This window comes from Amblyomma mixtum, chromosome 3 (genome assembly GCF_055824585.1).
Source record: "Amblyomma mixtum isolate Tamu chromosome 3, ASM5582458v1, whole genome shotgun sequence".
In the NCBI taxonomy this organism is placed as follows: domain Eukaryota; kingdom Metazoa; phylum Arthropoda; class Arachnida; order Ixodida; family Ixodidae; genus Amblyomma; species Amblyomma mixtum.
The window spans coordinates 406,886,112-406,899,264 of NC_143014.1; the positions used below are offsets into that span (position 1 = coordinate 406,886,112).

Genomic DNA, 13,153 nt, shown 5'->3' on the forward strand with positions numbered 1-13,153 from the left:
GGGCACCACGCTGCTGGCTGGGTGGTGACACCAAGGATAGCAGACGATGCACTCGACCGTTTGTTTTGGAAGCAGCCAGTGCCAAGCTGCACTTGAACTGCAGGGACTGGCGCTGCACGCTCGCGACACCGCCACGGAACTTTAGCGAACCAGTGCAGGCGAATCCAACCAACCGTATAAGTGGTTGACCGCGGAATGGTTTGTCTGAATGAGCCTAAATGAGTTGTGAGTGTAAATAAGTTGCACCCTCGCGCTGTGCATTGTAGAGCGTCGTCTTTATCAACTTCCATCTGCTCCGTCCCGTGGCACTGCCTGCTCACCGTCGTCTTCTATGTGGCACAAATCCATGCTTTTGCTCCGATTCCAATGCAGTAAACATTCTCTGTAGTTTTTTCATTTTGCATAGGTGTCATTTTTGGATATTCCTTTATCAGCTCTTTATTAGATGGGCTTCCATGTATTTTCATGCTACGGCATCCCTTATAGCTTGAGTCTCTTTGGGACATTAAGCCACATGAGACCGTCAAACCAATCAGGTATCACAAATGTTTTGGTTATATCGCTGGCCAACAAATGCATAATGCCAATATTGTTACTATCAATAGTCTTCCATCATTCCATCATATTGCTGAGCGTCACATTTGGAGACCAAGAGCAACACAACAGTGTGCTGCACATGAGTGGATATAATGCACTGGGACAGCTGTGCACAGTAAGGAACGCTTGTAAGGCGTCAGGTATTTGCTTGGGGAATGTAATCGAGTTCAGTCATGTTTCATGTGTAGAAAGGAAGATAAAAGTTGTAGCAGAACTATGAAATCCAACATCCAATACTGAACTTCCCCAGGTGATCTACACACACATAAAAAGCACGAAAGGATAAGCTCCGCGGTACTGTTAAGTTTGATGCCCTTTGAGGTTTGACTTGCGCGTCTGTATGCAACCATCAGATACCATCTTGAAGTTACCAGAATGCCCAAAACAACTTTGTTGAACTGTTCTACTCTAAACTGAAATACTTTTCCTTAAAACATTTTTTTGCGACATGCTGTGTAGCTAATTATAAAATAAAGAAAAGAAGCTGATAAAATTTTCTCATCTCAAACGTACTGATAAGTACACAAATCTGAGTGCTTTCAAGAGAGGTGACGCACCCGGTATTCAGTGTCCAGAAGCATACATAATGCTGCAGAATCCTATAGCAAGAAAATTTCTTTTAGTTGACAGATGGCTATGTCTGGTTACAAAGTCAATACCAAGTAAGGCGCATATCCTAACCTGCAATTACATGAAGCTGCACGTGCTTCATAGGCTGTAACTCCGCCAATAACAGCTACATATTTCCCACCTCTAGCACGAGTGCGGAATCAATATACAGCATGGAAACAGCAGTTTTGTTGCTTTAGCTTCTTTACTATGCTGTTTAGGCAAGAGACGAGTTGAAATATTTGCATGGGCAGTTCTCGATTGAAGTAACGTAAAAAACATCCGCACTCCTTTCTGCTGAAGCGACTGGTGGACCACTTTTGCATGTCGCATCTCGTATGACTTGCTAAGGGTCCAGACTGACACACGCACTTCGTCAAACCTTCACACAAAACACTCTTCGCTTTTGCTATAAGCTCCGGCCACAGGCAGTAAGTGTCCCGTCACCGTTCACATCGCAAAAGAAGGCAGCGCTCGCAGGCGGTCAGTTTGAGCTGACAGCGACAGGCGTTGCAGGCACACCGCCGACTAAGTTTCCAAGGAAGCCACACTGTAGAAGGGCGCCGTCTTGTAATCGAAACACACCACAGAAACAATGGCCACTGTCGCTGCTTATGAGCCAGGCATTTTTGCAACGAAGTTAGCAGTGCAATAGGCCGAAAGGTTCGACTCATCAAACGACGGCACCGCACTGCTGACCTCATTATCGTTGTCGACCAGACATCCATAGCACATATGCCCCGACGGATCGCTTAATTGGGAGCTGCTACTACTCTTGGATGAGAGCGCGCCCACCGGCAGCACACACCGGTAATCCTTCTTCTTTTGCGATTCCAGCACAGTAACAGCGGCGCGCAAGACCGCCCAGCAGCAGCACGAGAAAACAAGCGAAGCTCACGGCGGTGATCTCAGAAACCATGCAGCATGTCGCAACGTTGGCATGTCGGATAGGCTTTGGATTTGACGCGCTAGACCATGCCCACTCACGCACGCACGCACGCACGAATGTACCGACACGCATATTAATGCGTCCATGCGTCACAAATTTCTCAAGTTTTTAATGCTAATATGTGCACAAGAACTTAATTATTTTTGTAACGAAAGTTTCATTTGGTTTTAGTCCTTTGCTATCGCACTGCCCAAAAGCATAGAGCCCGAAAGAGACGACCTGGAGGATTGCCTGGAGGCGATGCCTTTCTAAACGGGCCGAAGGAAGCCGGAACTGGCCGAAGCGCTAGCCAACGAACGCAGCGTCTGGGGAGGGACAGCATGGCGGTCAGCGTTACTACGTTTTTCGTGGTCCTTTGTGGTGCCGAGGGCATGAACCATCGCTGGCATGAGCATTTGTCACTCTTCCGATATGTGATGTGCCGACAGCAGTGAAATTCGCTGGTGCGATGTACGAAAACGTGGTAAGGTGCTGAGTAAACCTGTGTTTATAGCGTGCGTCAGCGGGCTCGACGGATAGCGCGTCGTCCTTTGCGCGCCTTCACTGGAAACGCTATGCTGATGGTGGGGCTCATTTCCTCCATGGCGGAGCAGCTGGTGGGAGACCACTACCCGGGTGACATCTCGCATCTTGGGGGTAAGTTAATTTTCTTCGAACCTGTTCATTATTTCAAAGCCTTTGCGCACAACTGGCCACGTCAACACAGCTAGTACAGAGACGCGAAGACGCAGTGCCTATCGCGGCAGCACGCAGCGCTGAAAGGTTGTTTGCTGGCGGCACACGGGCATGAATGCGCGTGTAGTGTCAGTGGTCACACGGTCATGGTCAGTATGCCATGCAAATATGCACAGCTGATCCGATCGCGGGGTGCACGATATCGGCGCCTTACTGCCGCCGTACTGCCATTCATCTCTTGCCGAGAATGGAATATGTGCCCACCAATAGATCTTCGGCCCAGGCTTTACATTCTCGCCGCATGTTACGCTGTAATTGAAGTAACAGCGCTCGAGCAGTTTAACTACGTAGACTGCGATTCAGCTGTATGCGTTAGGATTGAGCTTCCTCCTCTTTCACTTGTATTTCACTTGTACTTTTATAAATTGTGTATTTAAGGTACGAAGCTCCATATGATCCAGCTGCGTTCGTACTTATAGCCGAGCCAGTGTAGTCGAGCCTTGAATAGCAGAACGGTGAGATAAAAACAAATTGCTCTGAAGTTTTTCGCCTCTATTTTGGCATTCGCTTTTTCATACTTTGGCTCGGAGCTGAAATGGTACAAACAACTGCAAAATGCACACAGGTGCCCTAGCTCCATTTGCCCTAAATCCCGAAGTTGCAGTGAAATTTAAGGGTAATTGAGCCTTTAATATGTACGAAGAATAAACTTGATTGTTTCATGATTATAACCAATGGCGAAAATAAATCTGACTTTGACTTAAATATGCTGAGGTACCTCTCCAATGCCTTATTTGATGTTAAAGGAAAAAGTGTGGTTTTTCTGCAATTGGCACTATTAATTCATCATACCTGTGAGAATGTGAAATCAGTGCTAATCATGCCAGATTTCAAATTGAGGGACGCATGCAAAATTTGAAGCAAACCAGCCTTCTACTGAAAATATCGTTCTGCGGTGGGTCTGTTTTGAATGGTGGCATGTATTGTAGAAACGATGCTGGATATCGATATGCAAGTGATGTCTCGTCTGAGGCTAGCTTGTGAATGACTGCCGTGGTTATGAATTTCTTGTTGCCTGGCCCACTTCGAAATGTGGTTAAACAGTTGTGTTCCATTCTGCGACCGGCTCCTTTTTGTGCCTTGCATTTTGCCTTACATGCTTGATTCTAGTCCATTTTTTGCACTGTGCTGCTGTTAAATGTGTCTTTTTACCTTGCAGCAATCTCCACATAGCTTTACCAGCAATGCCTCTTCCAAGCTGTCCAGTATAGCTGTGCCAGCCTTTCGCTTGGTGCTAGGATGCCCAGCAAGCAAGCAGGCTTTTGAGGTAAACACTGAAGACATCTTCCGACACAAGTAGCTTTTATTTTCCTAGTCCACTGCTACTTGTGTGACCCCTCGTTATGTTGATTTTGGGAAGTTAGGTTGCCTATTAAGGGCTCTCTTTTGTTTTTCACCTGCTGCTGTGGCCTACTGCATTGGTGTTCGTCTACTGAGCCCAAAGACGCGGGATTGAATTGTGGTGGCTTCGTTTCGACAAGGCGAAATGCATATTTGCTCGTGTGTTATGCAATGTCAGTGCATGTTAAAGAATCTTTGGTGGTCGAAATTTATGCACAGCCCTGCTCTATGAATGGAGCTATTGTTGAACTTTGAGGCATTAAAGGGACACTGATGGCAAGCTGAAGTTGACCTGTGATGATGAAGTTCCGCATCCTAACCACAAAGACGACACTTTTTCTGAAAGTGGAGCTTTATAAGCCAGAGAAAGCAAAACATACAATTTTCATCAGCACCGGCTGATTTCGGAAGTAAATTGCGATGCGCTGACTCCGTTTTTTTTTGGCACAGATTCCAGAGGCTAGGCTGAACTGCCATTCACCTCAGAACGGTTATCATGGAGTCCTTTGTGTAGACTTCATGAGTTCAAATCGAGTGGCGGGAAAATTTTTAAATGTAATTTTTGCGCCAATCATTGTGTTGATGGCCTTTGCGCTGCTGTTAAAAACCGGGATAGCAGTATGGTATCCCATAAAACTAGGTTCAGGACTTGCAGGAAAGTGGTTTATCACATTCCGCTAGCTTGTGCAAGAAACTACTTCAGGGATATGTGCAGGTGTATTTAATGTGTTCCTGAGTGAGCACTAACTTGTTAGGGGGAAGGCAGCTTCTAATCTGGCACTACAGTGCCAATTTCGTGAGTGTAAATCATAAGATGACCCATCAGTGTGTACGCCTGATTTCTGTGACACTTCAGTGGTGTATAGAAGTGGTAAACAAATCTGTAAGGTATTTGATGCATATCTCCAAGGCAACGGCTGTATGAGTAGCGAAGCCATTAGTCAATCTTCAACAGAAAGAATTTTCTCTTTTAGATGACGTGCTTGTATATCAGTGACAGTTATTTGTTGTCCTGCCTTTCGCTGGTGTGGGTCATGTGTGGCGCATCTTCATGCGAGCCTTCTTTTCCTTTACAAAAAATTCAATTGATAGTCCAACCTGTTTTCTTCTTTTCCTGTGTTGCATCTTTTGGCTGGTTTTAAATCTGTAACTGAGCTCAGACCGTGATAATTACAGCCGGTAAACAGGGCTACTGAATGTGAGCTTGGCATACATGCGTACTGTATGTGTGAAAGTGCAGTTTACAATATTCAGAAATGCTTGACAGCCTGACAAGAATCTAAAATTTTGTTGGAATTCCTATTTGTTCTCTGTTCAAGTGTCGAGAGTTTTTCCGCTTCATCGTGTGATTAGAGCCACTTTGGTACTTAAGCTAAAATCTTTTTCTTTAGCCTGCATGTTTCTCACTTTTGGGACAGAAACGTGGAGGCTAATGAAGAGAGTTCAGCTTAAAAGAGTATAGACACCTAATCTTGGTGGCATGTTTTCTTCTCTATAGTGATGCGGAAGACACTACTATGCATGAATCACCATCTGGTATTCGCGTGAGACCGCTAAATAATTTATAATCAACTTTTTCTGCCATCCTGTTTCGGTGAACAATTTGACTATGGCTATGACATCAAAGAGAGGTTATAGGTCACGTGAGGCGTGGAAAAACTGCACTTATAATCGCTGCTTCATCATTTTAATTCCCTACAGCGCTGACGCCAGCATTCCTTAAGAGCCAGAAGTACCAATTGTATTGCAGTTTTTCATGCCTCACATGACCAATAACCTCGCTTTGACGTCACAGCCATCATTCAGCTGTCGAAACCGAAACAAATACAGCAGGAGAAAGAAATTTGATCATAAATTATTTAGCGGTCATAGGAGGATGCCATGTGGTAATCCGTGTATAATACTTTATGGCTTTTTACAAAGAAAAAAACACGTGCCAAACGATAAGGACAGCAAAGTGAGCTATGGAAAGAAAAATGATAAGTCTAACATTAAGAGACCAAAAGGGGGCGGAGTGGGTGAGGGAACAAACGCGGGTTAATGACATGCTACTTGAAATTAAGAGGAAGAGATGGGCCTGGGCGGGGCTTGTAATGGGGAGGCAACATAACCGCTGGTCCTTAAGGGTAATGGAGTGGATTCCAAAAGAATGCAAGCATAGCAGGGGGCGGCAGAAAGTTAGATGGGCCGAAGAGATTAAGAAGTTCGCGGGGATATGGTGGCCACACCTAGCAAAGGACAGGGTTAATGTGGAGACATGGGTGAGTCCTTTGCCCTGCAGTGGGCCTAGTCAGGCTGATGATGATGGTATGTGTCGCACCTGCTGCTTCGTGCTATCAGCTGGCCCATGCTTGGCCGACCAGACTAGCCAAATTTGTGATGTGGGTTTTCTATTGCACCTGCATTTGTGTACACAGAGGACTTGAATGGTAGCAGGCGATGCTGTGCATGTGTTCACGCCACAGCACACATGACCCACACTGAAAGCTTCTCTGCCTTTAGTAAGACAGCTGCATCAGTCTGGGGCATAACATATCCCAGTGCTAGAGTATGAGTAAATTGCTCTGGAATTTTAATCTGTTATCAGGTAGCATAGCGCAAAAGAAGGCTAGCGCGGCTGCCTAATATTCTCTTGGGCAGCTGTGTTGGATTTTCAGTGCCTGTTAGTGTAATCCGTGAAAGTTCACTGTAACCCATTCGTTTCGATGTAAATTAGGAAGTCCTTAAGCCCTGTACTTTTTAATGATAATAACAAGGTAATGCAGTAATTCAATTGTACCTGTTCTCTTTCAACACAGTAAAGTGCTGCTGGGTCGAGATCACAGTTTTACTTTGTAGGTGTGCTCAGGCTGTCATCATTATCATCATCAGCAGCAGCAGCCTGACTACACCCACTGCAGGGCAAAGCCTCTCCCATGTCTCTCCAATTAACCCTGTCCTTTGCCACTTGCGGCCACTGTATCCCCACAAACTTCTTAATCTCATCCACCCACCATTTTTTCCTGTGTGTGTGTCTTTTCGCCATTCTGAAATTCTATCATACAAATGGATTGATGCACGTAGTGTCAGGTGCGTAATGTGATACCACCAGCTCACCCCAAGCTGTGCTCAGATTTGCCTCATTGCTGCAGGAGCAATACGGCAGGCTTGAGGCTGAGTGGTGCAACAACATGATTTTTCAAGAATGTCTCTGCGGAAATTGCAATTAATCATGTGAATTTGCTTTCATTTTAGGAGCTGCACACAAGCTGTGCGCCTTTCCATGCTGATCATGCTGGCCAGGTGCGCTTATGGTTACATTACTAGGTTGTTTTCATAATGGCAGTTGTGGATTTCTGTGTGGTTTTAAAACATAAATTGTATAAGTATTTGGCCTGCCACAAACGTATAGTGGTGCATTCAAGGCCAGTGTTACAAAGGAATGTTTTGATTGCTGCAAGAACTTGAAGGCCCCTGTGTGGTCACTGTGGAAGGCCCCCTCCCTACTTAGGAGTTGCTATTTGGGTTACTCAGTCAATTGGCAGAGGAATAGTGTAGAGAGATAAGGGATGGAAGAATGCTTCCAACTAAAGAAAAAAATCCAGCAAGCAGTCATAGAAGCAGAAGTACAAAAATGGCAAGGCTTTCTCTAATTTACATAGAATCTTTTTCACTTAGACTTCTTATTGCATACAACGGCTGATGCTTGGCTTACACACATATTTTCTTTAGGTATGCAGTAGGTCTCACATTCTTGTATGATATGGTCACGGTGCCAAAAAATGATGGTGGTGTTAGAAAACTCGGAATATAGAGGAATTTTATTGCTGACCTTATGGAGAACTATGGTAGCTGTGCAGTCGTTATAAATATCTTCCAATATTTTCACATAACACTCTTCTACACCCTGATTCCACAATGCCTGCTTGACAGCTGTGGTTCCACCGAGTCAATTGCTGTCTGGTAGTCAATGAAGGCTATATATTGGGGTTGGTTATATTCTGCTGATTTCTCTATCACCCGATTGATTGCATGAATGTGGTCTCTTGTTGAGTATCCTTTACGAAAGCCTGCCTGATCATTTGGTTGATTGAATTCGAAGGTTGTCCTGACTCTATTAGTGATTACCTTAGTAAATACCTTGTAGACAATGGATAGTAAGCTGATCGGTCTGTAAATCTTCAAGTCCTTGACATCTTCTTTCTTATGAATTAAAATAATGTTCGCATTCTTCCAAGCTCCTGATACGCTCGTGGGCACGAGGCAAGCGTGTACAGGGTGGCTAGTTTCTCTAGCACAATCTCTCCTCCGTCCTTCAACAAATCTGCTGTTACCTGATCCTCACCAGCTGCTTTACCCCTTTGCATTGCTCCTGAGGCTTTCTTTACTTCCTCCCTCGTTACTGGCGGGATGTCCCATTGCTATGCTCTACTGCCTCTCTCCGTAACGTTCTGGTTACATTCACTACTGTAGAGATTTGTGCAGAACTCTTCGGCTACTTTAACTATCTTATCCATATTGCTTATGACATTGCCCTCTTTGTCTTTTAGCGCATACATCTGGTTTTTACCTGTGATTAGTTTTCTCTTCACTGATTTTAGGCTACCTCCATGCTTTAGAGCATGCTAGGTTTTCTCCATGTTAAACTTTCTTATGTCGGCTACCTTGCACTTATAAATAACTTCGATAGCTCCCCTAGTTCTATTCTATCTCTGAAGTTAGACGTCCTCATGCATTGGCGTTTCTTCATCAGACCTTTCGTCTCCTGAGATACCTTGCAGGTATCCTCTCGAATGATCTGACCACCTACTTCTGCAGCACGCTCCAATGAATTTAAATATGTATTTAAAGATAACAGTTGAGGTGGGAGATTGAGCTTTGAGATTTGCACTTCAACTCGGGAGTTATGCCACTGCTACACAGAATACTTGATCGCCGTAGAGATATTTCATCATCTCGCACCAAGCTGCTGTGGCGCCACTGTCACAGTTGATAATTTTGCTGGGAAGCTGTTGTAGCGCTCACACAGTTTTGAAAAGGTGGTATTCATTGTTTTTGTGCTATTGGCAACAGTGATAATATGCTTGCTGCAGTGTTTTGTGGCTAGCCTTATTTTTTTTAGTGAAATAAGTTGTAAATTTCATGTTGAGTATTCTTTCAGCGATTAAATTGCTTTGATTTTATTGCTTAGTGTATGGTTGCGAGTGCTCCATGTCTGAGTGCAAATTTCTACCACTGAAAAGCCTTCAAAAATCTTAATAGATGCCCACACTGTTCTAGGGACTCAGTGGCTATTGGAAATGCCCATTTAGCTGTATTCAAGTGCCACTGAGTTAATAGCCATTTGAAAGCCTTCAAAATGCCTGTGTGACACGGTTATTAGATTTTGTGCAGGTTTGATGCTGAGCAGTCTGCGTGCTTGAGTCGGGTTTTCCAGTGTCTGTATTTCAAACCTGAAACTTTTCGAAATCATCGTTAGTTCATTAATGGAAGAAGTACTTGTGCCCTTTTCTGGAATTTCCAGAAAACAGATTAACTGAATTTTTTTGCATATACTCCTACCTTTTTGCAGGTGCTGCATAGTGAGAACCTGTATCAAGACGCCAACCTGCTGGACTTGGAGAAACTGAAGATATTGTTTAGCCACTGTGTGGCACCCATCATGAGGGATGTGGCATTAATAAAGCCAGTTAAGGTGACCTTATCTATGTCCTTTTGCAAGCATGCTACACACATGAGAGCCATCCCACGAAGCACCGTTTCTGCAAAGCTTGTTATCTCACAACATGCATGCTGAATGAGGCAGTGACAGACAGATGAGGAGGCCTTAATGCAGTACATTAGCGTACCGTGTGGAGCAGTGATGTAGGAGCCTTGCAGCCATGCAAGGTATTATCGGCATCATGATGGTAACTCCATTAGACACTGTCTAGTGCTCTGTGAGATAGACTCAACTCTTGAACATTCTGGGACTCACCCTTGGCTCTCGGACATTCTGGAAGCCTCACCCGGCTTGCGCATATTACGTGAGGATGTCTCCTGCTGTACGAGCCTTACGCGGCTTGCGCAGTTATGTGAGAGATGTCTCGCGTTTGCGAGCTTGCTCAGCTTGCGCAAATTATGTGAAATATGTCTCGCGTTCTGCGACCTCGTTCAGTCGTCGCATTTTGCGTGGCAATAAACACGCAAAGATAGGCACGCAGAATTCACGCTCAATATTTTCAATAGGGTTGGCACTGACATTTTGTTCCACAGCCTCCGCGCTTCTAGCTCAGGTGTCCTACGAGTGTGGAGTTCTCGCATGCAAAACTGTGCTCACTTTGGTTCAGTTACGACAGTCAACGCTCGACAGTACGGGCTGCAGTGCCACCTTGAACCACACAATTCGTAGCATAAAGTAGCGAAAGCTAAACAGAAGCTATTTGTTCGATAGTTATGCAGTACACTCTTCAAGATTTGCAATAAAGCGCCTTAAATAAGCATTCAACGCACTGGATATGTAATGCAAGCTGCGGAAACTAGGCTAACTGTGATATAAACATGTGGCAACAAGAAGCTTTGGTCAGTAATTTCGAAAAATTTGCAACTATTTCTAAAGAAAAGAAATACCTTTAGTTTTTTACTGCTAAGTAAGCAAAACCTAATCCTATGTTTACATCACAATTCTTGCTAATTTTCAGAAAATACTGGCCACCCTGTGGCAATCATAAGTGTCTGGCAACATAAAATAATAAATAAAGCTCGGTGTGGGCTTACAACCATTTTAATATTTTGTAAAAAAAATGAAAAAAAGAACAATTGCCTTAGACGACAATATCGGAGGTTATGTACGGAGTAAACCTACACCTTCTCCCTCAGTTCAAAGGTCAGGGGGCACTGCAAAAGAGACGAGCAAAAAACAAAACTGTAGTATATCTAAAACGAGTAAATACTTGCAGAAAAAGTCCCTGAAAATTAAAACTGGTTGTAATTATCAGAAAAGTTCATTCTCAATGAAGAGAGGGAGAGAAAAAGTTCTGAGGAGAGGTTGGAGGGAAGCCCCCAGCTGAAACCTCAACTTGCTAAACCACGCCGTGAGGGAAGTGGGAGTTATAGATATAAGAGAAAGAGATGCAGTAATAGACGACTCCAGAATAAATTTCGACCGCATACTTCTTATTAAGGGAGTAATTATTCAATGATGCCCCCTCGAGTGCAGCCATACGGCTACAAAGGAAAGCAGCATAAAATAAGTAATTTTCAGTTACTCATTGTTTTCAATCCATTTTGTTTCAGTGAGGTATTACTCCCTTATTAAAAATCTTCTCCACCTTGGGGCATTCCTTAAAACATTTGACCAACACTGCTCCCACTTCGAGTTAATGATCAATTCGTTCTCGCCCTACCATAAGCTTGCCGTCCCGGTTAACTAACAAACGCCGTTACGGCACCTCTCTCGGAGCAAGCCATTGCGACATCTCGCTCGGAGGGAGCGAGTCTATTACACCAACTAACCAGTGAAGACATTGACATCCTGTCTGCCGACTTGTCAACAGCGGAATTGGAATACGCTATTGATGAGCTCCACTTCGGGAAATCGCCAGGTCCTGACGAGATAACAGCGGTAATTTATAAGGCGTTCAAACGCGTAACTGCTCTCATTTTACAACGCGTTTATCAAGAGTCATTTAGAATTGGTATTTTACCATCGTCATTTTCTTTTGCACATTGGGTACTTATACCGAAAACTGACAATCCTGCTCAGCTTAAGCAAGTTACTGGTTATCGGGCGATAACGCTTACCATGTTGATTATAAAATTTTTGTGAAAGTTTTAGCCAAACTTTTAGTCAGTTATAGACATCTTGGTTGGTCCTCACCAGACGTGTGTAATTCAAGGGCAGGCCATTTTCACGAATGTTCATGTCACTCGGAGTATACTGGAATGCTATGACACTGACTTTAGGCAAGTCGCAATGTTGCAAATTCATTTAGAAAAGGCCTTTGACCATGTATGTCATGACATTCTTTTTACAATCCTTGGACATGTCTGTGTTAGAGTAGTTGTTTTAAAACAGGTTAAAATGGCTTGTAACTGTATCACGAATCTCATTGTTAACCGAGAGCTCACTGACAGAATTGCCATTAGAGCATCCGTGCGAGAAGACTCCCCTTTGTCACCGCTGCTTTTCGCTCCGTACCTGGAGCCACTTTGCCAGAATGTAATAAATAACAACTGTATTCGTGGTTTTGAACTGGAAGCATGTGCAAAAGTAGTAGCTTATGCCGATGATGTGGCATTTTTTGTACCGACCACAGCGGCATAGAACATGCGATGTCGGTTGTTCGCAGGTTTTGTGATGTAATCAATAGCGTTGTTAATCTGGTCAAATGTGCGGGCCTTTGGCAAGGGAAGTGGGCATCAGTGCCTTTGTTTCATGCAGGTGTAAAATGGTCACATGTCCCTTCCAAATACTTAGGTGTTCCTCTTGACATGTGTCGAGATAACGAAGACTTTTAGAAGGAGAAAATTCAAGAACTCTCCCCGCATACACAGAAATGGTTGGGAAAGTAACTGTCTATTTCGCGCGCGCAAACTTATGTAATGTATACCTGGTTTCAAAAGTGTGCCATTTGTTGCAGGTCCTTTCATGCTCTCCTCGTCTTAGCATTCAAAATCTTTATCGTCTCTTCGCAGTTTTTGTTTGGCAGTCCTCATGGGAGAGGACTAAACGTGATAATTTATTTCTGCGCTTGAGAAAAGGGGGTATTTCTTTGCCACACTGGTACCTGAGGCAGGTGGTGTCAAGATGTATGTTTCTTCGAGATCAACGCTATCCTTTCCTGCAGACTTTTATTCAAGCGAGGGTTTTTTTGGCTTTGCCAAACTATGTTATTTCCAAAGTAAATGGGATGCGATACATTAAAAGTAGATTTTTGAAAGAAGTGACCTTTGCTTTCCGGT

General features: G+C 44.0%; 1 protein-coding gene across 2 annotated transcripts; it reads left to right on the plus strand.

The window, feature by feature from the left end:
• The first annotated feature begins 1,424 nt into the window (after positions 1-1,424).
• Positions 1,425-10,049, plus strand: LOC149357514 (uncharacterized). 2 transcript variants are annotated; one of them, XR_016289906.1, is made up of 4 exons: positions 1,425-2,791; positions 4,050-4,157; positions 7,466-7,513; positions 9,783-9,914. XR_016289906.1 is itself a non-coding variant. In XM_089577930.1 (3 exons), the coding sequence occupies exons 1-3, from the start codon at positions 4,029-4,031 to the stop codon at positions 10,005-10,007; spliced, it is 402 nt and encodes a 133-aa protein (XP_089434056.1). In that variant the 5' UTR covers positions 3,812-4,028; the 3' UTR covers positions 10,008-10,049. The 2 variants fall into 2 exon arrangements, 1 of the variants encoding a protein (XP_089434056.1); XM_089577930.1 differs by lacking the exon at positions 1,425-2,791 and having other exon boundaries at positions 3,812-4,157; positions 9,783-10,049.
• The last annotated feature ends 3,104 nt before the right edge of the window (positions 10,050-13,153 follow it).

Excerpts from the sequence above, each read along its gene's own strand:
- LOC149357514 (XM_089577930.1), top strand. The coding sequence starts at position 4,029 with ATGTGTCTTTTTACCTTGCAGCAATCTCCACATAGCTTTACCAGCAAT. Across the intron at positions 4,158-7,465 it reads CAAGCAAGCAGGCTTTTGAG|GAGCTGCACACAAGCTGTGC; the intron begins GTAAACACTGAA and ends CTTTCATTTTAG. Across the intron at positions 7,514-9,782 it reads ATGCTGATCATGCTGGCCAG|GTGCTGCATAGTGAGAACCT; the intron begins GTGCGCTTATGG and ends ACCTTTTTGCAG.